General features: G+C 36.9%; 1 protein-coding gene across 1 annotated transcript in view; it reads right to left on the bottom strand.

Annotated features, from left to right (window-relative positions):
- Positions 1 to 27,691, bottom strand: part of BICC1 (BicC family RNA binding protein 1) — a 324,892-nt gene that overhangs the window by 39,897 nt on the left and 257,304 nt on the right. The window contains exons 4-8 of the mRNA XM_023185583.2: positions 6,466 to 6,545; positions 4,444 to 4,602; positions 3,103 to 3,156; positions 2,075 to 2,269; positions 1,598 to 1,849 (exon numbers count right to left, since the gene is read on the bottom strand). Coding sequence (XP_023041351.1) covers positions 1,598 to 1,849; positions 2,075 to 2,269; positions 3,103 to 3,156; positions 4,444 to 4,602; positions 6,466 to 6,545 — 740 coding nt within the window. The remainder of the gene's footprint in view (positions 1 to 1,597; positions 1,850 to 2,074; positions 2,270 to 3,102; positions 3,157 to 4,443; positions 4,603 to 6,465; positions 6,546 to 27,691) is intronic.

The following is a 27,691-nucleotide window of genomic DNA, read 5'->3' as shown; positions in this document are numbered from 1 at the left end:
AAAGTGTTGGGATTACAGGTGTAAACCACCGTGCCCGGCCAGAAAGTGATTTTTGTAAGAATAGTGCTATACAAAATGGTGATGGTATTTAAAGTATGGGTTAAAGCCTTTTAATTTCTCCCTCAGTTATTTCAATGTTGTGCCATAATATGTGTCATTATTTTTGGTAGGTATGGTCAAAGTATAAATGTGGATTAATAACTGTAGAGAATATTTGAAAAATTTCACTGAACTAAAAAAGAAACATCTAAAGAACTTGTAAAGCAGAAAAAAAGGAAGATTAATTACAACAATTCTTGGATATAAATATAAATCTGACTTGTAGTACAGTATATTAAAAATAACCTGAGAAAATAAGGTTGGTTAAAAAAAATCATTCACAACAAATTTCTTAAAATCATGGATTACAATCTTATTAATGATTCCAAGTTCTCATCTGTTAGAGGAATGGACTCAACAATAAAAACTTAGATTTTCTGAAAGTTTCTCAAAAATAAACTCTGCAAGTTAATAATACTAAATGTCACACCTGAGGCTTACTGATTCAAATGCCACTAAAGGTCAAGCACTGAATGAGAGAATACAATGGTGTTTTTAATACAAATATTTGTGAGCCCAGCATCACGTCCATCCACTTTGTTACTATACGATCAACCCATACACTGGGATATTTCATTTCATCTCATTTCATTTAATTTTTCATTTTTGAAATGGAGTCTCCCTCTGTTGCCCAGGCTAGAGTGCAGGGGTGCCATCCGGGCTTACTGCAACCTCTGCTTTCTGGGTTCAAGCGATTCTCCTGCCTCAGCCTCCTGAGTAACTGGGATTACAAGCGTCCACCACTATATCGGCTAATTTTTATATTTTTAATAGAAATGAGGTACTATGTTGGCCAGGCTGGTCTCGATTTTGCCCTCAAGTGATCTGCCCACCTTGGCCTCCCAAAGTGCTGGGATTACAGGCATGAGGCACCACGCCCAGTCAAGGGGTTTTAAACAAATATGGGAAGGACAGAAATATTGCAATTATAAATTAGAAGTAGTAAAGTAGTATTGAATTATAACATATAACTTGGCTTTTCTTCCTTCAATAAGTGACACTCCAATTTGTGGCTTAAATAGTATTTTTTAATTGTATCAAAGATTTACGAAATATACAAACGTTTTGGGCTAATAAAATTTGTCTTTGATGGTGAAATTTAAATAGTATTTTTACTTTTCTGTTTAAACAGAGGACTTTTTTTTTTTTTTTTTTTGCCAAATACAAACTGCACACTAATATTACAGGTCAGATGAAAACAGTCACCTTCCATCCTTTCCACAAAATGTAGTCAATTATTTCACTATAATGTCTTCCGTGTTTAATCTAAGTCAAAAAGAAAACACTGAAATAAAATTACATATGCAATGAAATTGAACCTGTTGAGGCACTATGAACCTTACTCTTCTAGCTTATTTCCTTTTAGCAAGAAACTTCCTTATTTGATGAGGCTTCCAAAGTGCTTTCCTAAATATCACATTAGTACAGTGGGTGCAAAAACATGCACTGTATCCAAAGAGGTTTAAAGAAATTGTAACACTTATTTCAGTAACCTTACCATGAGATATTGCCTTGCAAGACAGACAGACTCAATAGTGCCCTGGAGGTAGACGGTGGATTTCTTTTGTGGATTACTGGGATCAGGAAAGTGGATCTGAGCACCTGTTCTCTGCATGATATGTTTGATGTTGCTCCCATTTCGACCCATCATAAAGAGATGATGTTGAGCTGCAATATCTAGTTGTGTGCTCACAGGAATAGCTGATGCTAAGCTCCCAGCAAGATGTTCTAAAAGCATGGCAGTTCCTTCCTAAGAGAAAAGGGTGGGAAGGAAATCATCCTATACATTAACTGTCCATATAGAGGGAAAGATTCTATTGCATTTCTAACAGCTATGGAAAAATACAGCATATTCTGCAAACCAAAATGTAGAATGAAGGAAAATTCTAGAAATCAAATTAGTCTAATATTCTTTAAAAATAAGACCCATATAATTTGTACAGATAGGATGTGCAGAATTATCTGAATAATTTACCTTCACAGCACTAGTGTTATTCTGAGACCCTCGTACTATGACAGTAGCACCATACATTCGGGAACGCTGTTTAAATGATACTGAAATATTGTACGTTTGTGATATATGCTGAATAGAGGGGGAATTAGGATCAGGAACTGGTTGAAGAATTCCAGCAATTGGTAGCTCAAACATCAGCACCAAAGGAAGCAGCTCCTAAAATGAAATGATGAGAATCCAAAGCAGAGAGTTAAAGCATTAGACATTCAGACATGTGTATCATTCATTGATTCTTTTCTGAAGATGGATTTTAAAACATAAACTGCCCTTATATATATTAAGTTTAGCTACATTATATAAAGTTTTTTTTTTTCTTTTTTTTTTTGAGTCAGAGTCTTGCTCTGTCACCCAGGCGGGAGAGCAGTGGTGTCATCCCAGCTCACTACCGCCTCAACCTCCTAGGCTCAAGTGATCCTCTCACCTTGGCTTCCTGAATAGTGGGACTACAGGCATGTGCCACTGTACCTGGCTAATTTTTAAAAATGTTTTGTAGAGACAGATGGGGTCTTGCTATATTGTCCAGGCTGGCCATGAACTCCTGGCCTCAAGTGATCCTCCTGCCTTGGCCTCCCAAAGTGCTGGGATTATAGGTGTGAGCCACCACAACTGGCCTACAAGTGTTTTTAAATGATGGGAGCCTTTTATGAAACCTGAGAGTTTGTAACTCACATTGCTGGTGACATTTTTTCCTTAGGCCTCTTTATGATCATTGAATAAAAACTAGAAAAACTGAGTCAGATAAAATCCAGAACATCTCTGGGAAACATCTTCAATGAAAAAAGTTTATAAATAACACAGAAACTCACTTTTTGAACATATACAATAAACATTTAAATAATGAATGCTATGATAGATATTAAAATAACTTTTGCCACTATTTCCTACTGATTGAACATGATTTGGTTATAAAATGATAAATTATTATATTTTTAATCCCTTATAATGCAAATGTTGCTGACATCAATTTACAATGTTAAATAAATAGTTACCCGAATTCTCACTCGGGCAGATTCTACTCCTGCTGGTTGTCCCGCTATAGATACCTATAAAAGGAGGAAAATACAGGGTTAGATTTATTTTAATCAAACTTACATCTGCTTTTCCAGATAATCTATATGCTTGCTACTAAAAGTGTCATCCAGGGACAAATACAGAGGTATTACCCAGAAACTTGTTAAAAATAAAGGATCTCAGGCCCCCATCCAGACCTGCTTAATCAGAATTTGCATTTTAACGAGATCCTCAGGTAATCTGTGTCAACTGATCTGTTTGACCCACTGGACTTACTGAAAGCCCCACACCCCCAGGAGATCATCCTGCCCTCTTTATAATTACTCTTGTTCACTGCATTTTCACCCTGCATACCAGATACATATCAATATTCAATGACAGAGCTACACTAGGTTCTGAAAATAGTGAACTTCTTCCAAACCAAATGGTACATAATCTTTGCTCCAACATCTACCTGGAGATTTCTTCTGAAATCTCCTGGGCCTTCCCATGACCCACTGACTCAAGTTGTCAGTCTTGGCATTGCAGTGGGGGGTACAGGGGCTCCAGGACACTGCTTTTAGGGCCAATGGTCATGCCATACCAGTTTTTAAAGATTCTGAATATTGTCTTTGCTTTTTACTATAGCTTTCTGTCTAGTCCCTTATGCACACATCCTACTGTCACCATTAGTTCCTGTAGAGAAAAGAATACTTATTCATCTTTGTGGGTGACAGTTTCTAGTATTGTGACTAGTTTAGAAGACAGAATACTTCCAAATATCACAAATAGTACTATCTGTTCTTCAAGTACTGAAACTGCTTGCATGAGGACAGGTGAGTTCCATTGACTGCCAAACAGAAGAACTAGCACAAATGTGTATAAACTAGAGAGACATAATTAAGGCAATGTAAGAAGTCAGGCACTAATGAATGCACTGCTCCTCAGAAGGTGATCTGGTATGCCATGGAAGTACCTACTTCTAGGTCTCTGTAGACAGAACCAGGCAATGGATAGGTTTCTGGACTAGGCAAACTTTCAGATCCTAAACGATATGCTCTCTCAGCCTTTCTTTAAGGTTCTGTTTTGTGGCCATTACATTTTCCCCTATTTTTTATCAATGATTTCAAGATCAAGACCTGGCCCATCTACAACTCATCTCCTCAAAAAAGCAAAGCACCTTCAATCTCCTTGCAGCAAGTTGTACAATCTACACTATATGTCATCTACGTGATTTTTTTTTTTTTTTTTTGGTCTCACCTCTCACAAAAAAAGATAGGCAAACTGAAAATTAAGGTTGTAATTCCTCCCATAAAAGTTCATGTGAAAAGACAAACCACCTGGTTACTTTTTTCTGCTTGGTTATTCCTGTTGGAATCTGGAAAGTGGATATGGCATCCAGTTTCTTCCATCACTTTTTTAATATTGTTGCCACCTTTGCCGATTACATGTGAATGTTCTGTGTGTGAAACATCCATCTTCAAAGTGACTCGATTGCTCTATGTGAAAATAATGTATTATTACTTGATGCATGAAAAAGAAAAGAATGACATCCTAAATGCCTTTCCCTCAAGGGAATGGTATTAGCAAAAAAGTGAGTCAGTGGGAAATATTATGAATTTCTTAATAAGATCATCTTAATCTATAAATGTTCTCCTGCTATTCATTTCTCTGATTATGAAAAAAGAAATTCTCATTTTAAGACAGATTTGTCAGAAGAAATAGAAAAATTTATTTTTTACCAAGATAATTTTTTTGGGAAAGAAGTCTTTAAATAAAGTCAGCCACAGTTAACAGATAAATTACTCAGTCTGTCTTTAAAGACATTATTCATGAAACATTTAATCCAAATAACTAAAAGCCGATGAAAACACAATTAGAAGCATGCTAGTGGGACTATATAACTAAGATGATACAAACTAGAAATGATAAACCTCAAAACTGTGAATAAGGAAGTTTTTACAATCACTGCTTTCACAACTCCTATATTACTATATATTGAACTTTACAAAGTAGATCTATTACTCTTGCTGGTAGAAAGAAGGGAGAAAGAGATCACAAAGTGCAGATAACTGGCCACAAAATGGCTTAAATAAAGAAATTCAAAGTACATTAGTTACATTAAAGCAAAATGGAAACTTCTAAGACATAATAAATAAAAATGCTGTGGTCATATTGGACTATATTTAATTTGGGGAATTTAGGTGCTGTAAAATCATAAAGACTGACATAAAATCCTTTCTCACTTAGAAGACTGCTACTGAAATTATTCAGTCTTTAAGAAGTAAAATCAAAATATCAAAATATGTTAAAGATAATTTTAACCTTGCGAATTCTTAAATTTTAAATTTACGCCCATTAAATACATTTCGATTTTTAAGTTTAGTTCTTTCAGTTTAACCTTTAAAACACACACAAAAAATCCCCTTTTCCTGAAGAAAATTCTAAACTATTCAATAATTATCAGGGGAGTAATTTTTTAAAAACCATTTTGAAGAAAACCAACAAAGAACAGAAAGAAAGAATGAAAACAAAAGCGATCAGAGATGATTCTAATGAAATGCCAGGTGGCAAGACAAAGTGGTTAAGAATGAGACAGCCTGGATTTGAATCCCACCTCTCCACTTAACTGGCTCTAGGGTCCTGAACAAATTACTTAATACCTTTATGCTGAGTCAGTTACGAGGATCAAACAAATTAATATGTGTAAAATGTAGAGTACTTAGCAAAGTGCCTGGTATACAATAAGTACTTGGTATACAATAAGTGATTTAGATGTGTTTGTTAAAGAAAATAAATTCTCACAAATGAGTATAAATTTTTACATATTTAAATTCCCCTGTTATCTCTCTATACATATAATTAGAGACAGAGAGAGAGAGAGAGAAAGAGACAGCACGGGATCACAAAAAAGAAAGCATCAAATTTCATGCCATTACACACATTCAACACAGAGCTATGTAGAAGATCATTTTGGTATTCTACTGACATCATAAAAGCAAATAATCTAGTTCCTACAATCCTTATTACTTACTCTATATTAATCAGGGCCAATTTCTATTTCTGAAGATGTACATGTGTACATATATAACACATACATACACAATACATACATATGTATGTAGATATAGGTATATATAGTTGTGTGTGTGTGTATGTATAGTTCAATTACCCAGCATGAGAGAACCTATTCAAATATTAAACAGAACTTTACATCCACTGTAGAATCACATGTGCTTATCTTAAAACCCACCATTACTTTCTCCTGGTTTTTCTTCTCCAAATGGTTCTTTCATAACGGCATGAAGTAGCCCTTGCAGAGACAAGGTTCTGACATCTGAGTGTCCTTAACATTCACTTACTTTTGTGTCTAAGACAGACATGATCATTTCCTTGGCTTCTTTAACATCTTCTTTCTTTCCAGAAACCTTAATATGGGGATCTATAAGAAATAAGAAATAAAAGGCTTGTGTGAAACTCCCAAACTCTGTTTAAAATTGTTTCAAAAACTCTGTTTTAAAATTGACTTTAGAACATAAGAGGTTCCATAATAAACTCAACATTTGGAGTTTACCATTATTATAAAATTCTAGGTGTGTTATTGTAGTAGCAACAGGAATATGGAAAATGCCCAAGTTTTCATTTATCTGTGACTTTTTTCCTTAAAATTAGCTTAACCATTTAAATTTACATTTCTTTTTTCAAAATAAGTATATCATATAATTGCAAAATAAAAATAGCATAATTTTTAATAAACTGGATTTATTAATTGAGCTCCTGCTACAAGTCTCCGCCCTGTTCTAAGGGTTGAAGTGCATCAATTCACTTAATCCACAGCACAGATTCATGAGGTTGTTTACAGAGGAAACTAAAGCACAGAGTGGGTTAGTAACTTGTCCCAGAAAACCACTCAGGAGCTTGGACATTATAATCCCACGTCTTCGAACTCTGAATCCACACTTTATGCAATAACTTAATTTAAAGGACATCACTACAGTGAAGGCTAATAGAAAAAAAATCTTAACTTTTATTCAGGAATATTTAATTCAATATTTATCCAGAATTAGTATTGAGTGACTAATATTGTTTATTACGGCCACTAAACTTTCTATAGAAAAGCATTCATTCATTCACCAAACTTTTCTGTACTTCTACTATGTGCCAGGCACTGTTCCAGGGACGAGAGAATAGATAAGTAAAGAAGAAAGATCCCTGTCCACCAAGAATTAGTCCACATTAACTAATTAATAATTAGATAATCATAACACACATGCTATGAAAAAAGAAAAAGGAGAGCAAGACAAAAAGAGGAGGAAGTACCAGCTATGAGAGAGTCTTGAGGAGTACCAGACTTCATAGAGAAAAGGAGATCTGAGTAAAGGCTTAAAGAAGGTAAGACACTTGGCTGAGCTGGAACCTTCCAGGTAGAGGGAGATATCAGAGCCGAAGCCTCAGGGTGGGGACTAGCCTTCTTAATTCCCTCCTCAATCAGGTTTTCAAGTTGCCCAGCAATCCAGGTATTCCCTTATTTTACAGGTCAGTCTGACACAGACCAGTATCATACTAGGATAAGTCAAAAGTTCTATACCCATTAGCTTTATGATAAAACTGAATAACATAGAGATAATTCATTATGATTATCACAACCATTGATCATGTCTCAACCTTACTGAGTGCCTACAATGTACTGACTTCTTGGCTAAGTCTTTTATGTCCTGTACTATGCATCAAGTCAGCAAAGAGTCAGTAAATGTTTACTGAGCACCTTTCACACCTTTCACAATTTACCACCAGTTCTGCCTGAATCCTTTAATTCCTAAAGCATCTATTCTCTAGGATAAGTAATGAGAATCACCGGCTGGGGATTTTATCTAAACCACACATACTCCCCTGACACTGTGATCTCCCACCCCCATCCCACAGCCCAGGTGAAAATGCCACAGAGAGCATATATTCTTACGTTGCAATTGGGCAATTGCCACCCCCCTCACCAAAAAAGAGGGAGGAAGGAAAGAAGGGAGGAAACCATTTTTCTTAAAGCTACCTACTGTTAGGACCAGGATGGTAAAATCACAGTTAATAATGGTGCACCAATCTTCAGAGTTCAGGAATGCCTCTGGCCTCCTGGGGAGATGTCCAGCAGCTGTGCTTAATTTGAGTCTCTGTCACGACCTCCAGCCCCCACCCTTTCCTGGTGGCTGCTTGGGGTCTCAAGCACCCTTCCTTACCCTATTTTGTAATCCCTCCCCTGACACTTAACCTGTCACAGGGACACTGTGAAGGTCAAAGGTCTTAAGAGTGGTTAAAACTTTCCAAAATGTTAAGCATCAGTTATTATGAAATGAGGGGCCTAACAGCAAGGCACAAGGGGTGTCTGACCGACATAAGTTAGGAGAGAGCCCAACAGCATCTCATTCCCATTGCTTGCTCTCTAATGCATCCTAACAAGAACTAGGACTGCTCTTTCTCTATTACACTCTAGCCAACTTTTATCACACTTAAGTAAACAGACAGATCATTTTATTCAATAATTCTTATTTCGTCCATAATAACTCGGCTAGGCAACAGGCTTAAAGAAGGTAAGACACTTGGCTGAGCTGGAACCTTCCAGGTAGAGGGAGATATCACAGTCAAAGCCTCAGGTTGGGGACTAGCGTCTTTAATTCCCTCTTCAATCAGGTTTTCAAGTTGCTGTCTACTTTCAATCAGGTTTTAAAGAGCTGTCCACCTTCAAAATTTCACTCTCAACTATCCTTAACTTTGGTTTACTGTTGGCTGACAATGAAGTTAACCTCTACTGAAAATGTTCGCTACTACTGTGGGTGATTAGAGCCAAGTGTTTCTCAAAACACGGCTGTTAAAGTACAGGTTTCTGGGCCTTGAGAACTCAGTAATCGGCATTTTATTGGCTTTTCAAGTGATTGTTAACTTGAACAGCAGATTAAACCACATAGATATTTCAATTGTAGTCATTTATGTATTGGTCCTATACATACTATACAAAATGCTTCTTTAGAATAAATTTGTATTTTTCCCACAAAATAAATTAACTGTAAGTTTTGAGTGGTATGATAATCTACAAATGTATTACTTTACAGGTTGATCACATTAAAATTCCTATGTATACACAGAGGGACAGGGAGCCTCATATCCGATTTAAGAGAGAATATGATTTTCTTAAATCAAGAAAGAAGATGATTTTCCACCATCTTTGCATCAACAGAACAAGCAAAATAAAAAGTAAACACCTCAACAGAAAATACACTTTCATTCAAAGTGAAAGGGCACCATCTAGTGGCCAAATATATAAATCATCGGTGGGCACAAAGGTACATGAGCATGCATGCACAGTCACCAACATGTAACACATCTACCTCCAGGGTCTGAATCAGTGCTTTTTTGGAAAGTGGTTCTTCAAATAGTCAAGCTTAATAAGGACAGAGAAAAACAAACATGAAAAAATTCCAGTTTAGTTTGCGATAGTGGCTAGAAGCATTGTGTTTTTCATTTCCTTTTTGGCTCTTGCTTAAAAGATGCATACAAGATGTGTCCTTTTTTCCAGGTTGATCTTAATTTATTGATTTCAACCCCTGAAATACAGGTCTCTGTTTTTCAATGACTGTTAACAGTTTACAATTCGAACATGTCTGTGTAATACCACAAGGGATTAAGATTTCCTTTAGATCCATTCTGTAAATACTCGACAGAGAAAAGTCAAAGTATTACCCACATCAATAAACATAAAATTGAGGAAAAAGTCAACTATAAAGAGGGTTAGAGGATGGTATAATAGAAAAATAGGAAATAAGTGTAGAGCTTCTCCCTCCCAAAATGAATTGCTTTGACTCCAATTTAGGTATGAAGGTTTTGAGACATTTACTCTTAAAAAAAATATTACTACTTTAAAACCAAGCCTCAAGTTCCCTGAACACAGGGGTCATGTTTAACTTGGTTTTGTAACTACCACGGTGCCAAACAAGTGGTAGATATTCAATAAGTTGTTGTTGAATGGACAGGTGGCACCTATAATTTAGGAAATGGCTAAATACAGAGAGAGGAGATGGGAGTCTATAGAAAGAGTCTAAAGCTCATATCCCAGGTGACTGTGTGTCCTGTACTTTCCAAAAAAGTTCTGAGCTCAAATATTCTGATCTTAGCACCTCTTTAAAAATACAGAAAACTGTTAGATATTCATCTCAATTTTTGGTTTTTAGATTCCTGTCCTACCCGTCTGCGCACATCTCTCTGGTGCCATCCTAAGGAAGAGAAAGTGACCAGATGGTAATCCAATCTTCACTAAGTAGTAGGAAGCTGTAATGGACATGCATATGAAATGGGTATTTTATATGTGAATAATGCCAAACAGAAAAAAAAATGCTCCTTTTTAAAAATGTTAAACCTTTGAACACAAAGGTTCTTGTCACTTTCGTATGGATATTTGTAAGGACTTAACAAGGCAACAACTGTCATAAGGATCCCTGCTAAAAACCATATTTTCAATAAAAATAAAGTATTTCAATATTTAAAATTAAAATTTTATTTTCTCTACCTTACTCTATTTTAAGAATACTGAATGTTTTTATGACTTTATGTGAAGTTTAGTTATGCTTTTAAAAGATTATCTCTTGGTACTCTGGTTTCTACTCTGTGGTTTTCCATCCTTGGAAACATTCCCACTCCTGGAAACATTAGTGAATATTTTATTGCCTCTTCCTTCTTTCTTTAGGCCCCTAAACCTCCTTCCCACTTCATTCCTATTCACAGCAAAATCTACAGAAAATACTCATGTCAGCCATTTGCATTTATTATGCTACAGAGAGTAATGTGCTATTGACACATGATGAATTTAAGTCAATCTTTCATCAACAATCTGTAGCCACTTTCCTGTCTCCATGATTAAGTGCTGCTGAGAAAAAGATTCAACCCCCTGAATTCACAGTATTTCTTCCACCCTAGGCATGTACATTTAGAGACAGAAAACAATAGAAAATCCCTTGACCACCTTCCTTCCCACTCACAACAAAAACAAAACAAAAGTTATCCTATCAGAGCTGTCCTTTTGTTTACAGGGAAAAGTTCCATATATTATAAATGGCTTCAAATCTGGATGGCTGTGGTACATATTATGTACATAAACAAAACTGTCAAACAGACGAGTGGACAGAATTTATTTTCCCCTAGCGTGGAGCTCTTTCACATTGGTTTCAAGTTTGATTTCTTCCAAAAGTGCTTTACCTCTGAAACAATATAATCAAGACAGGCATTACCTGGGGCCTGGATCTGTCGAGAGTGGCCAGTGTTGACAAACACTAAGGCACAGCTCCAACTTCCTCTGAGATTCTTTGCAACCACTGGGAATATGTCAACAGTCGGTAAGTAGTTCCAAAGTAATAATGGCCAAAATTTTTATGTAAGAAGGAATGTAGCCCTAGGCTTACAATTTTGTGAAAAAATCTCAGGGCAAAAAAAAGAAAAAGGCGTCAGAAAAAGCCCCAGGCTTCTCAAGGGCGTTGGTTCACTTGGAATCATATAGGGAAACGCTAGGAAAAGCCAGAATGTATCACACAGAATGTATTAACTTTTAATGCCTTTGACGTCGCAATTGACTGCAGATTTCCTTTATGATGCGGTGAAAATATGTGGTGTCTACAGTTAATCACAATTTAGCCATAAACAAGCTCTGTCACCTTGGAAAAGTCACTGAATCACTCGAGTATAGTTTCCTCAAAAAATAAATGAGGAAATTCAGTCAGATCACTGCTATATTTCCATATAAATGTCAATTTCTTTGGTACAAAATAGTACTAGAAGGTTCTTAAACTAATAAGCAACTTTATTTTATAATTTTTGATAACTTATGGTGGGTAGCTCACTTAAAATCTAAAATGTTTCCAAGAACCTTAAACTAGCCTAAATCTTGGTGACACATCTACAACTGGCTTTCCTCTTATTTTGCACATTTTAAGAATGTGTGATTTTTGTATCAAAGTGGATGAAAGGCAGTGTTCACCCTACTGGTATTTCCTGAATAATGTGCTTTTAGGCACAAAACAAATGCATTGACAACCCATTACAAAGACGAGATTCTACTTCAAACCCTACCTGAACCATCTAAAATGGCTTCTATTTTGATGACTATTACGTCGGCAAGTCACTTTGGTGATCAGCAAAAGTGAATTCTACTCATAGTCAACTGACCACTGCCCATATTTTACAGTGAAACATGTTTCCCGCTGGTTTCTTAAGAAACTTTCTTTTTTAAACAAAAACTGTATGTGGGCCAAATAACATACCGAGATCACATTTTTTACAGTGAAAATACATACTTATCAAGAGATGGAGAACACACCTGAGCTGACTTATGAAGCCTGACTGGAAATGATTTTAAAAGAGCAAACAGGATGACTAGAAACCTATGCACTTCACACTTATTTTGTGGCCAGTGAGATGGATTCCAGATTATTTCAAGGAATGTTCTTTGACAGTAAGAATTCTAATAAAAAAGCAAAGTGTATATTTCAAGACAGGAGTAAAAGAGCCCAAGCCACACATAGTTATAGCAAAACGTTAGTGAGCAGCCATAACATGTCAGGTGATACAACCGGGATAAAGAACAATCCACCTGTTCTAGGCATTCCCTACACCAAATACAGTTGACCCTTGAACAACATGGATTTGAACCATGTGGGTCCAACTACAGCCGGAATTTATCTGCTGCCCCTAAGGCAGCAAGATCAACTCCCCCCAACATTCCTCTTCCTCAGGCTACTCAATGTGAAGACGATGTGGATGAAGACTTTTATGATGATCCACTTCCACTTAATAGGAAATCTATTTTCTCCCCCTTAGAATTTTCTTAATTTTCTTAATAAAATTTCTTTTCTCTAGCTTCATTTATTGTTAAGACTACTGTATCTAATAAATATAACACACAAAATATATGCTAATCAACCTTTTATGTTACTGGTAGGCATCCGGTCAACAGCAGGCTATTAGTAAAGTTTTTGGGGAGTCAAAAATTATGTGTGTTTTTTTGTGTGGCAGGTCCACATCCCTGAGCCCCACTTGTTCAAGGGTTACCTGTATATTGCTTTAGGATAAAGCATAAAATCATCCTTATGTATCTTATTAAATTAATTAATTAACTTTTTGAGACAGGGTCTTCTTCTGTCACCCAGGCTGGTGTGCAGTGGTGTGAACTCAGCTCACTGCAACCGCCGTCTCCCAGGCTCAAACGATCCTCCTACCTCAGCCTCCGGAGTAGCTGAGACTACAGGCATCGGCCACCATGCCTGGCTAATTTTTTGTAGAGATGGGGGGGCCTCACCACATTGCCCAGGTTGATCTCGAACTCCTGGACTCAAGCCATCCGTCGACTTGGCCTCCCAAAGTGCTAAGATTACAGGCTTGAGCTACCATACCTAGCCAGCATCTTATTTTAAAACCGAAAAAATAATCTCCTTACTAGTCAACTAAAAAAGAAGAGGAACAGACAGCAAGCAGTGCAAAAACAAATGTATTTTAAATTCAAAAACCTAATTTTCATGAGATTAATGTTCCCATTAGTATCCATATCAACCTATACACAATGAGGTCCCATGGCAACTTCCTATCAAGATTCTATTTTTTTCTGAATGAAACTTAATACTTAACAGAGAAAGTATTTTTGACATGGTAGTGGCAGGAGTGATGTAAGCAAATTTTAAGAAAGCAAGTATGGCTAGTTCTAAAGGCATTTTCAGCTCTCTTTTTGGCAGTGATTGGGGAGCAGGTGCCTTCATCACTACAGTAATGAATACTTCAGGCAGGTTCTTGCTGAATGCAAGGAAAGGGTGGGAGGTCCATTCACATACCAAGGTGAAGCCTGTGAACGGTTCACCAATTGGATAGAAAAGAGCTACCAACTTGAGAAAATTCAGAACTAGGTGGAAGGTAAATGAGAGCTTCTGGTGATGGAATACCAGTATTTCCAATATAATCAGCAATGGAAGAGTTTAAAATACAAGGATGCTGTGCTATTAGAACTATTCTCCACTGACTTTTCAACTTCAGGAGGAAATGCAGCTTAATGGAGAGAAAAGGTAAATTGTGCACATGCCAGTTTGTGTTAAGATTCCACTGTGACTTATCAAAGCTGTTTACTTAATCAGAAACAGAGTTATGGGGGCTCAGCAAAAAAGCCTAGAAATAATCTCAGAGAAGAACAATGAAATGCAAACAAAGTAGAAAGCAAAAATCAAGGCATACCAGATGAAATAATCAACAACAGATGTATTTAAGGAGTGTGAGAATTGGGAAAGGATAAACTACCTTATCTTATAAACCACTTTGTCTTATACAGTGTAAACTAAACTCCAAACATAATCTCAAAGTTGCTGTTCAGATAGAAGGAGGGCAGGGAAAAATCCAAAGCACAAGAGAAATCAGCTTTGGAACACGGAGGGTGGAAAAGGAAAGAAACACAAAGCCTAACTCAATTAGTTTCCCGCAGCCTCTTGGCATCTGAGCTCTATATTCCAGAGATAAGGAAGAGGATTCTGGGAAGGGGAGGAAAGAAAATGAAGTGCCAGGAGGAAATCTGGAATCATCAGAATGGTGTGTATATAACAATTCTACAGAAAGCATGGGTAGTGATAGGTTATTGCAAGGGAGGTCGCTGACATAAGTATGAGTGGGAGATGGGCAATGCTTGCGATGGTGGAAACAAAGCCAAGACACCCTACATGGCAAAAACAATAATGCGAGGATCCAGGATGAAGAGGAGGAAACAATACCAGCCCTCTGCAATGGCAATGGCATCCCAGTCCAATACTCAATGGTCCTTTTGATAAAGGAGGGGGCACTGAAGTAGGGGTAGAGGCACATGCCAGGATAAAGCATCCCCAGGAAATTGTACTGAGATAACAGCAAGTTATGCAAGAACTTCTAAGAGCCAGAAGTGACTAATCTGCCTTCTCTCTCCCAGGAATACTGATGTTCACAGTGTGCAGGACAGGTCCCAGAAGTATTGCCTGCAGTCTAGACCCAAAGCACTGTAATCTGTGGCGAGGGCAGATTGTTTCTTTTTACAACAGCTGGGACTCTTCGTGAAAAATCTTAACACACAACTGCTGGTTGCTGTTACAGAGTAAGACACTATGCATTTAAGAGTTCACACACATTAGACTAAGAAAATCCCATAAATAAAAAGGTGACCACATCATACCATATACAAGATCTCTTTATGTCTTACCTACTCAGATAAGAATTTAGAAACCGGAAATTCTGTCTCTTGAAGAGATTCAAGGAACAATTACAGGTACACACAGGAAACAGCAAAACCTTTAGGAATTCGATTCTAAAAATAACTTACCAACCTGAGACTGACATTAAAATTCTTTACCTTTCTCATCTTTGCTTTATATGTTACACTTGTTACATATAGGTTTTATATGTTACACTAAAGAGCAGCTAATTATGGGTTCAATTGACTCTGTGTGTTAAAGACTGTGTTTCAAGCTTGTTCGTGATCTCAAAGTTGGTAATCTTTACAAAAATTCAAAGGGCCTAATATTAGGTAAGTGGTCCCTAAAGAAAATTATCACTTGGAAAATGCCTATCTGCCTTCTTCTCACTCCCACTTTCTACAGACTAGCTTAACAACAGCTGTTAATAGTTTTTACATGATGCCACATAGAGTGGTACAATATGCCTATTCCTCTCCCAAACTGTGCATTATTCCTCACCCCAACTGTGTATTATTTATTTTTCTCATAAAATAGGAATGAAGGATCCTAATTTCTCAGTCCTAAGAGCTTTGTATCTTTGGTGAGGAGATGGGAATAAAGTTTTAATTGTCAAATCACTTCAAAACAATCCTTTATTTTTCTTAAGAATAGTATCTTAGAAATTGTTCTTTCTAAGTCAGAATTCATCAAGCACTTATCCAAAGGCAATGTTCCTGCTTAAATGTCTTTTTTTTTTTTCTCCCCGAGCCAGAGTCTCACTCTGTCACCTAGGGTGGAGTGCAGTGGCACAATCTCAGCTCACTGCAACTTCTGCCTCCCAGATGCCAGTGAATCTCCTGCCCCAGCCTCCCATGTAGCTGGGTCTACAGTTGCACGCCGCCATGCCAGGCTAATTTTTTGTATTTTTTAGTAGAGATGGAGTTTCTCCATGTTAGTCAGGCTGGTCTCGAACTCCTGGCCTTAAGTGATCCTCCCCAAGTGTTGGGATTACAGGCATGAGCCACGGCACCCAGCCCTTAAATATCTTAAATAACAAAAATTTTGAGCTTAGTCCTTTAAAACTGGTTTTTCTAAAAGCAAGAAGGCATCAAAAATTGCAACAAACAATCATCTGATAAGGGTTACCAATTAGTCCTATCTTTTCTAACAAGAAAGATGATCTTCTGAAATTTCTTTCCATACAAAGAGCTCCTAAAAATAATTTTAAAAAAATACTAATTGTCTCTTAGGGAAATGGGCAAAAGACATGGATAAATAATTCAATACAAAATGGTAAGTAAATATGTAATTATGAATAAAGTTCAACCTTCTTAAATCACTTTTTAAAATAAAATCGGCAAAAGTCTTTAAAATTACAAGCCCAACAAGGATACAGTTAAATTCCCATACTTTTGGTGGAAATAAAAACCAGTGGAGAAAATCTGGAAAGTAATTTGGAAATATTAATGAAGGATCACAATACCATAATTTTAAGAATACAGATATATTAAGAAGAAGAGAAGAAAACCAAATTAATAGTGATTACTTCTAAGCAACAGAGTCACGGGTAATTTCTATTTTATTTTATGCTCTAAGCTCTTCTGTATTTTCCATTACGAACAATTATACTTTTATAATGCAGAAAAATACTCACACCTTAAAAGATCATCTGTAAAGTCTGAGATCAATTCACTCAAATTACATCCTTGTACTTTAAAACAAAATGTATTCAAGTCAGAACTTCCTGTTTTCCCAAGTACAATGTTTCAAGAATTCCCTTAAAAAGTAAGACCTTTAAATGTTAGCAGTAATGACAAAAATGCTTTCTCAATTAGATTTAAAAAAAAAAAAAGTTCCCTCTTTCTTCTCTACAATTCCGTGACAGGCTTTTTGCCATGCAGTTTCTCAACTTTATCTCTTTTTATTTGTTGTGCTGTTACTTTTAATATTTTACTGACATACTTTGGCTCTGAATACAGAATTTCCCAGTGAAACTGTAATGACGGGGTTAACTGTCATGGAAAGACAAGGTTGGAACAGAGGACAAACAGTTAGTGAAGGCCATATGTTTATGGCCACCACTAACTACACAAGGAATTCTTTCAAACATTTATGGCAACATCTCTCTTTTCCTGCAGTAATGGTTTCTGGAATAAATGGAAGAAAAGGACAATCCTGGTAGTGGGGGTATATTGCTCTTCCTTTAAAGAATTTTCCAATGTCTCCCAAACAAGGACATTTAGAAAAGCAATATTTGGGTATCATTCTCAGGGTGTGATTAAGCCGCCTATTAACGTAAGCAATATAAACCTCACAGAACAGTATCCTCGTAACAAATAGTTTCGCCAGGATGGCAACTTAAAAGATATTTTGTCTTCTCAGCAGAGAAGTCCAAGAGTTGAGAACGGTACCTGGTTATGCGCCATTTGCTGCTGCCCTGGGGCTATTCTGTCTTTGGCTCTACCCTGCTTCGTGCCTAGCAAGCTGGACCAGCACCCTGGCAGTGGCTGCATGGCTCCATGACTACAATTCCACTGAGTAGTCTCTTGGCAGCTTCCTTTTTCACTGGGCTCCCACAATACCTTGTCCTCCCCTTGCCCCATCAGTGATGATAATGGCTTCCAGCTGTTGCCAGTTTTTGTGCCTCATCATCTATTTATAGCCATTGCCTGCTCACTTAACCCTGTCTACTGTAAACAGCCCCGTTGTTAGAGTTTCTTAAACCATTTGGAGTTAACTCTGTTTTCTGGCAGAGTGAGCCTGATACCACACTCATTCCACCAATTCCTTTCTTCTTTTAATGAGGAAGTGTGTGGGCAGGGGTTGGGGTTGGGGTGGTGAAGATTTGTGTTGATCTCCTTTCTCCACAGAAGCACTAACCTTTAGCGGGTCAATTCCATACTTTCAATAGGTTAAAAATAATATTCCTTAGGTCTTAGCATACACTTTTTTTGAAAAATTGGTGTTTTTCTAACTTATTGTTCAATACAAGTCAACTTCAAAACTACAGTAGAGAATCACTAATGCAGTTTCCTCTTTATTTTCTCTCCTTGTATCCCTCCTCCACTTCCCAAAAGGCTATGCAAATGCATTTTAATCATATAATCACACTTATTACTGGAAGTATCTTGGCACCTTCAAATGTTCCTTGATAAATGTGTTGTAATGTTTATAGGATCTTTAAGAAATATGTGTGGATCAGCAGCATTTTTGAATTTCTTTAATATTTTCTTGGCTCCCATAAAACTTTTACCTCTAAAGGCATTTATTTGTATGTTCCATCTCAAAAAGCATTGTTTTAAAGAGATACGCGGTACACATCTTTTTGGTGACAACCTAAAATACATTGAAGTGAGATTTCCGTAACCACTGAATTTGCTTCCTACTGAGGTGTGGAGGTGCCTATTGATTATCTTCATGAGGCCTGTAAACAAGCCTGCCTATAACTGCATCCAAAGGCTATGTACACGTGTGTTGGTAAACTTTTCTGAGTGCATCTATAGATTCTCAGAAAGGCTAAGAAAGCTAAGTCCTGCTGTAAGTAGTGTGGAATTTTGCAGACATTCAGGGAACAGATCTTGAAACCTTAAAGTGTTCAGTTTTGGTATGGCATACTACAAGCTGGTATTTATCTTTGGTTCAGAAATTTTCAACAATTATATTTTTTAATATAATGTCAGCAATTATATTTAAAATGTGAAAGCTAATCAATAGGACAACACCAAATTTGAGTTAATCATTACTTCCTTTCAGTTATCATGAGAGACACGGGGGAAAACAGTAAGAATAGAGGCATGTGACTGAAGCCACAACTGAATCTAATTGTTGCTTAACTCTTGCTTTAAAAACAACAACAACAACAACAACAACAACAAAAAACTTGTATATCTTATTAGAGTTAAAATCCAACAACTTTTATACTTTGGCCACAGAATTAGATCTTTTTATGAAATCTTGTTTCAGAAGCTATGTTAACTTCTGGAATTATATCAAAGAACTTCGGACCTGGAATAGAACTTGAAGTTCTACCTGTCCTTTACACCCTTCCCCAAGGCTCACCGAATGCCTACCGTGGGCCAGACACTCCTAGAAACTGGAGTCACAGTCAAGATGGCACCATGATCCAAGCCAGTAAATAAGCACAGATTTAAAAACTTCCCACTCCTGGCATGCTTCCTTCTATGTAACATTCCTCCTAAACTATCATCTAAACTGACACATTTTTAGTGACAGTAAGAAAACTATTTTATCAAAAAGCAAAGGTGATCTGTTAAAAAATCATTTCCTTAAAACCATCTTTCTCCCCAAAAGCCTTCAATGATTTCCCAATTACACAGAATTAAGATGGCAAACTGTCTGCTGTGGTTTTCAAAGACCTCATGATCAGGACTGTGCCCAGCTGTTTAGCTTTCTCTTCCATTATTTCCTTCATAAAATTCACACTACAACCAAACCAAAATACTCACCATTGCACCAAAATGTTCTATAATTTCCTATCTTCATGCTTCTGTTCCTGAAACCACTGGACACTGCACTGTTATTTTGGCTCCATCTGTCCAATCCTCAGCACATTAAGGTTAACACAAATGTCATGTTTTGTCAGATCCCTCCAGTGCAAAGTAAATCTCTACCTCTGCTGGTTTCCCATGACACTGCTTGGTCCTTTAACAGGCCTATTCCATGCTACCCCATTATCCATATACCTGCCGTCATCAGTCTGTAGGCCCTGTGATCTGATGGGAGACACTGTGCCCAGTTTTTATACCCCTCACGAAACAGACTATGTACCAAGTTTTAGAACCCAAGCATTAGACAACTATCTGGATTTCACTAGAGTGACTGATATCTGTTTCCTCATAATTTTTGTGCCTTTATTCCCCCTTCCTCTACATTAAAAATGTCATCCCCTTAGCATATTCATGACAGCCCTTCAGACTCTGTCACAGCTTTACCAACTGTTATATTCTCAATCACTTTTTCCTTGGGCACTCACCCTACTTCTCTTGGTGGGTCCTTCTGCGAACTTACTCTAAGCCAGGCAATTTTAATTTTTTGAATCCTTAATCTCTACCATGGGCTATGGAATACAGTAGGTGTCCATAAAAATAGATTGTTGTGAGGATTAAATAAGATAACATAATGGGCTTAGCAGTGTCTTCGACACAGTAAATACTCCATAAATTTTAGTTACTAGTAACCAAACAAAGGATTACGACAATAGTTACCATTTCAGCTCTTATTTCTTCTTATATCTTTTTAGAGATGTTTTCTGATTAGCAGAGCCCAACAGGTCTACGTAACTTTCCAATCCCTCTGTCAAATCTGCCTAAAATGGCATTTATTACAGCACTGCAGACACATCACATGCTGGTGCAGAGTGACTTTTAACAACCAAAACCTCAGAGCCTTCTCATATGAACTGGTGTTCAGCCCTGTATTCTTTCCCTCCCTGGATTGTCCCATTAAGTATAAACAACGTTTTTATTATGGTTTCAGTATAAATTATAAGAAAATGTCTTATATTAGTAGTATTATATCAGTGTTTGTGTGGATTTTTTTTAATGGTAAATTCCTATTGGGTTGTTGGTACCATCCTCAAAAAGAGAGATATGATCAAGGGAATCCAAACATATAACTCTTATTCTTAGATTAGTAGAGAAATTTTTGCATGCTATTTGACATTTGATATGTTTATTTTCCCTCACTTTTAAGGAGTACTAAGAATGTACAACATATCAGCATAATTACTCGGTGGAGAAAGGTTCACTCTGCAGTTTATGAGAAAGTAACATTTGATTAAAAGCAATAAAAAATGGGACATATACACTTTGCCATCATCTCATTGCTTCTCTCAAAAAAAAAAAAAAAAAAAGGGCGGGGCGCGGTGGCTCAAGCCTGTAATCCCAGCACTTTGGGAGGAGACGGGCGGATCACGAAGTCAGGAGATTGAGACCATCCTGGGCTAACACGGTGAAACCCCGTCTCTACTAAAAAAATACAAAAAAATTAGCTGGGCGAGGTGGCGGGCGCCTGTAGTTCCAGCGACTCGGGAGGCTGAGGCAGGAGAATGGCGTAAACCCGGGAGGCGGAGCTTACAGTGAGCTGAGATCCGGCCACAGCACTCCAGCCTGGGCTGCAGAGTGAGACTCCGTCTCAAAAAAAAAAAAAAAAAAAAAAGAAGAAGAAAAAATGTCAGACTAGAATATTATGACTGCAACAGAAATTCTAAAACCTGAAAAATCAATGAAGACGAATTTACCACAAATTCCTAACATTTCTACAATATGTACTTTTTCACAACAGAGCCTCTCAATGATACTTACATATTAGAAAATATAGGAAAGGAGTTTTATGCAACACTTCTAAATAAATTAAATGAACTTATATCCGCTAAAGATTATAAAAGATTACTCAGAAAGTTTTATAAAATATTTATTTTGCAATTATAATAAAACTGTAAGTGATTTTGATAGCTTTGACTGAACATATAATAAAGATACGTAAACCTGAAATATTTTGTAGCACTACTTTTACGCTTTTCAAATGTTTACGCTAATCAGTACAAAAGTCCACAACCCACACTCCTTTAATACTTCCTATTTTAATGACCATTTTTAGAAATTTAGGCCCAAAGTCTTGGATATTTTGAGTTCCTCACAGCTCCCTAGCTGGTAAAATATAAGTAAGGTACAGTTAGTAAAGTACACTATATGAATACAGTGCAATCTCAAAAGAAAAAGCCATCGATATTCATAAAAACATTTTCTAAACAAAAATAACAATAATTGATCCTTAAGTTTAGAACTGTTTATGTAAATATAGTTGGGCCAATAGTAGTTCAGAGTGCACAATGAAAAGATGGGGGAAACAAATCTTTAAATCAAACAATATATGGGAAACGGTACTTAATGGGACAAAATCCCTGATGAAATGTGGGCATAAAAGGAGTGATTGCTTTGAAGATGGTGAGTTTTTAAGCTTAGGAGTGATTGACAAAAAGTATATCTATTAAGGTATATACTGTGATTTGATATGTGTGTGTGTGTATATTTATATACACACACACACACATACACACATACATTATAACACCATTACCACAATCAAGTTAACATATCTATCACTTCACATACTGACCTCTATGTGTGTGTGTGTCTGTGTGTGTGTTGAGAGCATTTAAGATCTACCCTGTTAGCAAATTTCAAGGATATATTATGAACTATAGTCACCACACTGTACATTATATTTCCAAAACTTACTCATCTTACAAATGAAAGGTCAACCTTTCTTTGAGCAACATCTCCCCATTGTCCTCACACTCAATCCGTTACTACAATTCTACTCTCTGTTTCTATGAGTTCAACTTTTGAGGTCTGACATATAAGTTATATTATGCAGTATTTGTCTGTTTGTATCTGGTTTATTTCACTTAGCATAACGTCCTCCAGGTTCATCCATGTTGTCACAAATGGCAGTATGCCCCTTTTTTAAGGCTGAATAATATTCCATTGTGGATTTACTATTGTCATTTTGTTGTTTTCTGATTGTTTTGTAGATATTTGGTTCCTTTATACCTCTCTTGGTATCTTCCTTTGTAATTTCTTGATTTTCAATAGTGGTATGGTTTGATTCTTTATCTTTTGTGTATCTACTATGGATTTCTGTTTTGATGTTACAGTGGGGTTACACAAAATATCTTGTAGTTATGAGTCTATTTGAAGCTGGTAACTCTACACTTTTACTCCCCATTTTATGTTTTTGATGCTCTGATTTAGTTTTGTTATATTGTGTATCCATTAACATTGGTGGAGCTACAGTTATTTTTAATATTTTTGTCTTTTAACATTTATACTAGAGTTAAAATGAATTTAAACACCATCAATACAAATATTAGAGTATTTTGGATTTGAGTGCATATTTATTTTTAACAGAGAATAAAAATACTATACATTCGTGCTACTCATTTGTGTCTTTTCATTTCAGCTTGAATAATTTCATTTGGCATTTCTTGCAAGGCAGTCCTAGTGGTGATGAACTCTCTTAGCTTTTGTCTGTCTGGGATAATTTTCATCTCTCCTTCCTTTACAAAGGACAGCTTTGCTGAGTAAAGTACTATTGAAAGACAGTTTTTTCCTTTCATCACTTTGAGTATATCATCCCACTCCTTTGTGACTCATGGAATTTCTGCTGAGAAGTCAACTGATAGTCATATTGAAGTTCTTTTACATGTGACGAGTCTCTTTTCTCTTGCATTTTCAAAATTCTCTGTCATTGATTATTGACAATAATATTAAGTGTCTTAAGCAAATGCTGAGAGATTTTGTCACCACGAGGCCTGACCTACAAGAGCTCCTGAATGAAGCACTAAACATAGAAAGGAACAGCAGGTACCAGCCACTGCAAAAACATGCCAAAATGTCAAGACCATCAATACTAGGAAGAAACTGCATCAACTAAAAAGCAAAATAACCAGCTAACATCATAATGATAGGATAAAGTTCACACATAACAATATTAAACTTAAATGTAAATGGGCTAGATGCTCCAATTAAAAGACACAGACTGGGAAATTGGATAAAGAGTCAAGACTCATCAGTTTGCTGTATTCAGGAGACCCATCTCACATGCAGAGACACACACAGGCTCAAAATAAAGGGATGGAGGAAGACCTACCAAGCAAATGGAAAACAAAAAAGGCAGGGGTTGCAATCCTAGTCTCTGATAAAACAGACTTTAAACCAACAAAGATCAAAAGAGACAAAGAAGGCCATTACATAATGGTAAAGGGATCACTCCAACAAGAAGAGCTAACTATCCTAAATATATATGCACGCAATACAGGAGCACCCAGATTCATAAAGCAAGTCCTTAGAGACTTACAAAGAGACTTAGACTCCCATACAATAATAATGGGAGACTTCAACACTCCACTGTCAACATTAGACAGATCGAGACAGAAAGTTAACAAGGATATCCAGGAATTGAACTCAACTCTGCACCAAGCAGACCTAATAGACATCTACAGAACTCTCCACCCCAAATCAAAAGAATATACATTCTTCTCAGCACCACATCACACTTATTCCAAAATTGACCACATAGTTGGAAGTAAAGCACTCCTCAGCAAATGTAAAAGAACAGAAATGATAACAAACTGTCTCTCAGACCACAGTGCAATCAAACTAGAACTCAGGATTAAGAAACTCAATCAAAACTGCTCAACTACATGGAAACTGAACATCCTGCTCCTGAATGACTACTGGGTACATAACAAAATGAAAACAGAAATAAAGATGTTCCTAAAACCAAAGAGAACAAAGATACAACATACCAGAACCTCTGGGACACATTTAAAGCAGTGTGTAGAGCAAAATTTATAGCACTAAATGCCCACAAGAGAAAGCAGGAATGATCTAAAATTGACACCCTAACATCACAATTAAAAGAACTAGAGAAGCAAGAGCAAACACACTTAAAAGCTAGCAGAAGGCAAGAAATAACTAAGATCAGAGCAGAACTGAAGGAGATAGAGACACAGAAAACCCTCCAAAAAATCAATGAATCAAGGAGCTGGTTTTCTGAAAAGATCAACAAAACTGATAGACTACTATCAAGACTAATAAAGAAGAAAAGAGAGAAGAATCAAATAGATGCATTAAAAAATGATAGAGGAGATATCACCACCAGCCCCACAGAAATACAAACCACCATCAGAGAATACTATAAACATCTCTACACAAATAAACTAGAAAACCTAGAAAAAATGGATAATTTCCTGGACACATACACTCTCCCAAGACTAAATCAGGAAGAAGTTGAATCCCTGAATAGACCAATAGCAGGCTCTGAAACTGAGGCAATAATTAATAGCCTACCAACCAAAAAAAGTCCAGGACCAGACGGATTCACAACCGACTTCTACCAGAGGTACAAGGAGGAGTTAGTACCATTCCTTCTCAAACTATTCCAATCAATAGAAAAAGAGGGAATCCTCCCTAACTCATTTTATGAGGCCAACATCATCCTGACACCAAAGCCTGGCAGAGATACAACAAGAAAAAGAGAATTTTAGACCAATATCCCTGATGAACATCAATGCAAAAATTCTCAATAAAATACTGGCAATCCGAATCCAGCAGCACATCAAAAAGCTTATTCACCATGATCAAGTGGGCTTCATCCCTGGGATGCAAGCCTGGTTCAACATATGCAAATCAATAAATGTAATCCAGCATATAAACAGAACCAAAGACAAAAACCACATGATTACCTCAATAGATGCAGAAAAGGCCTTTGACAAAATTCAACAGCCCTTTATGATAAAAACTCTCAATAAATTCGGTATTGATGGAACATATCTCAAAATAGTAAGACTTATTTATGACAAACCCACAGTCAATATCATACTGAATGGGCAAAAACTGGAAGCATTTCCCTTGAAAACTGGCATAACACAGGGATTCCCTCTCTTGCTACTCCTATACAACATAGTGTTGGAAGTTCTGGCCAGGGCAATCAGGCAAGAGAAAGAAATAAAGGGTATTCAATTAGGAAAAGAGGAAGTCAAATTGTCCCTGTTTGCAGATGACATGATTGTATATTTAGAAAACCCCACCGTCTCAGCCCAAAATCTCCTTAAGCTGATAAAGCTACTTCAGCAAAGTCTCAGGATACAAAATCAATGTGCAAAAATCACAAGCATTCCTACACAACAGTAACAGACAAACATTCAAATCATGAGTGAACTCCCCTTCACAACTGCTTCAAAGAGAATAAAATACCTAGAAATCCAACTTACAAGGGATGTGAAGGACCTTTTCAACAGAACTACAAACCACTGCTCAGTGAAATAAAAGAGGACACAAACAAATGGAAGAACATTCCATGCTCATGGATAGGAAGAATCAACATTGTGAAAATGGCCGTACTGCCCAAGGTAATTTATAGATTCAATGCCATCTCCATTAAGTTACCAATGACTTTCTTCACAGAATTGGAAAAATCTACTTTAAAGTTCATATGGAACCAAAAAAGAGCCTGCATTGCCAAGACAGTCCTAAGCCAAAAGAACAAAGCTGGAGGCATCACACTACTTGACTTCAAACTATACTACAAAGCTACAGTAACCAAAACAGCATGGGACTGGTACCAAAACAGAGATATAGACCAATGGAAGAGAATAGAGCCCTCGGAAATAATACCACAAATCTACAACCATCTGATCTTTGACAAACCTGACAAAAACAAGAAATGGGGAAAGGATTCCCTATTTAATAAATGGTGTTTGGAAAACTGGCTAGCCATATGCAGAAGGCTGAAACTGGATCCCTTCCTTACACATTATACAAAAATTAATTCAAGATGGATTAGAGACTTAAATGTTAGACCTAAAACCATAAAAACTCTAGAAGAAAACCTAGGCAATACCATTCAGGATATAGGCATGGGCAAGGACTTCATGTCTAAAACACCAAAAGCAATGGCAACGAAAGCCAAAATTGACAAATGGGATCTAATTAAACTAAAGAGCTTCTGCACAGCAAAAGAAACTACCATCAGAGTGAACAGGGAACCTACAGAATGGGAGAAAATTTTTGCAATCTACTCATCTGACAAAGGGCTAATATCCAGAATCTACAAATAACTCAAACAAATTTACAAGAAAAAAACAAACAACCCCATAAAAAGTGGGCAAAGGATATGAACAGACACTTCTCAAAAGAAGACATTTATGCAGCCAACAGACACATGAAAAACTGCTCATCATCACTAGCCATAACAGAAACGCAAATCAAAACCACAATGAGATACCATCTCACACCAGTTAGAATGGCAATCATTAAAAAGTCAGGAAACAACAGGTGCTGGAGAGGATGTGGAGAAACAGGAACACTTTTACACTGTTGGTGGGACTGTAAACTAGTTCAACCATTGTGGAAGACAGTGTGGCAATTCCTCAAAGATCTAGAACTAGAAATACCATTTGACCCAGCAGTCCCATTACTAGGTATATACCCAGAGGATTATAAACCATGCTGGTATAAAGACAGATGCACGTGTATGTTTACTGCGGCACTATTCACAATAGCAAAGACTTGGAACCAACTCAAATGTCCATCAATGACAGACTGGATTAAGAAAATGTGGCACATATACACCATAGAATACTATGCAGCCATAAAAAAGGATCAGTTCATGTCCTCTGTAGGGACATGGATGAAGCTCGAAACCATCATTCTCAGCAAACTAACGCAAGAACAGAAAACCAAACACCTCATCTTCTCACTCATAGCTGGGAATTGAACAATGAGAACACTTGGACACAGGAAGGGTAACATCACGCACCGGGGCCTGTTGTGGGGTGGGAGGCCGGGGGAGGGAT

This window comes from Piliocolobus tephrosceles, chromosome 9, assembly GCF_002776525.5.
Source record: "Piliocolobus tephrosceles isolate RC106 chromosome 9, ASM277652v3, whole genome shotgun sequence".
Taxonomy (NCBI): domain Eukaryota; kingdom Metazoa; phylum Chordata; class Mammalia; order Primates; family Cercopithecidae; genus Piliocolobus; species Piliocolobus tephrosceles.
This window is presented reverse-complemented; position numbering and strand designations above follow the sequence as displayed.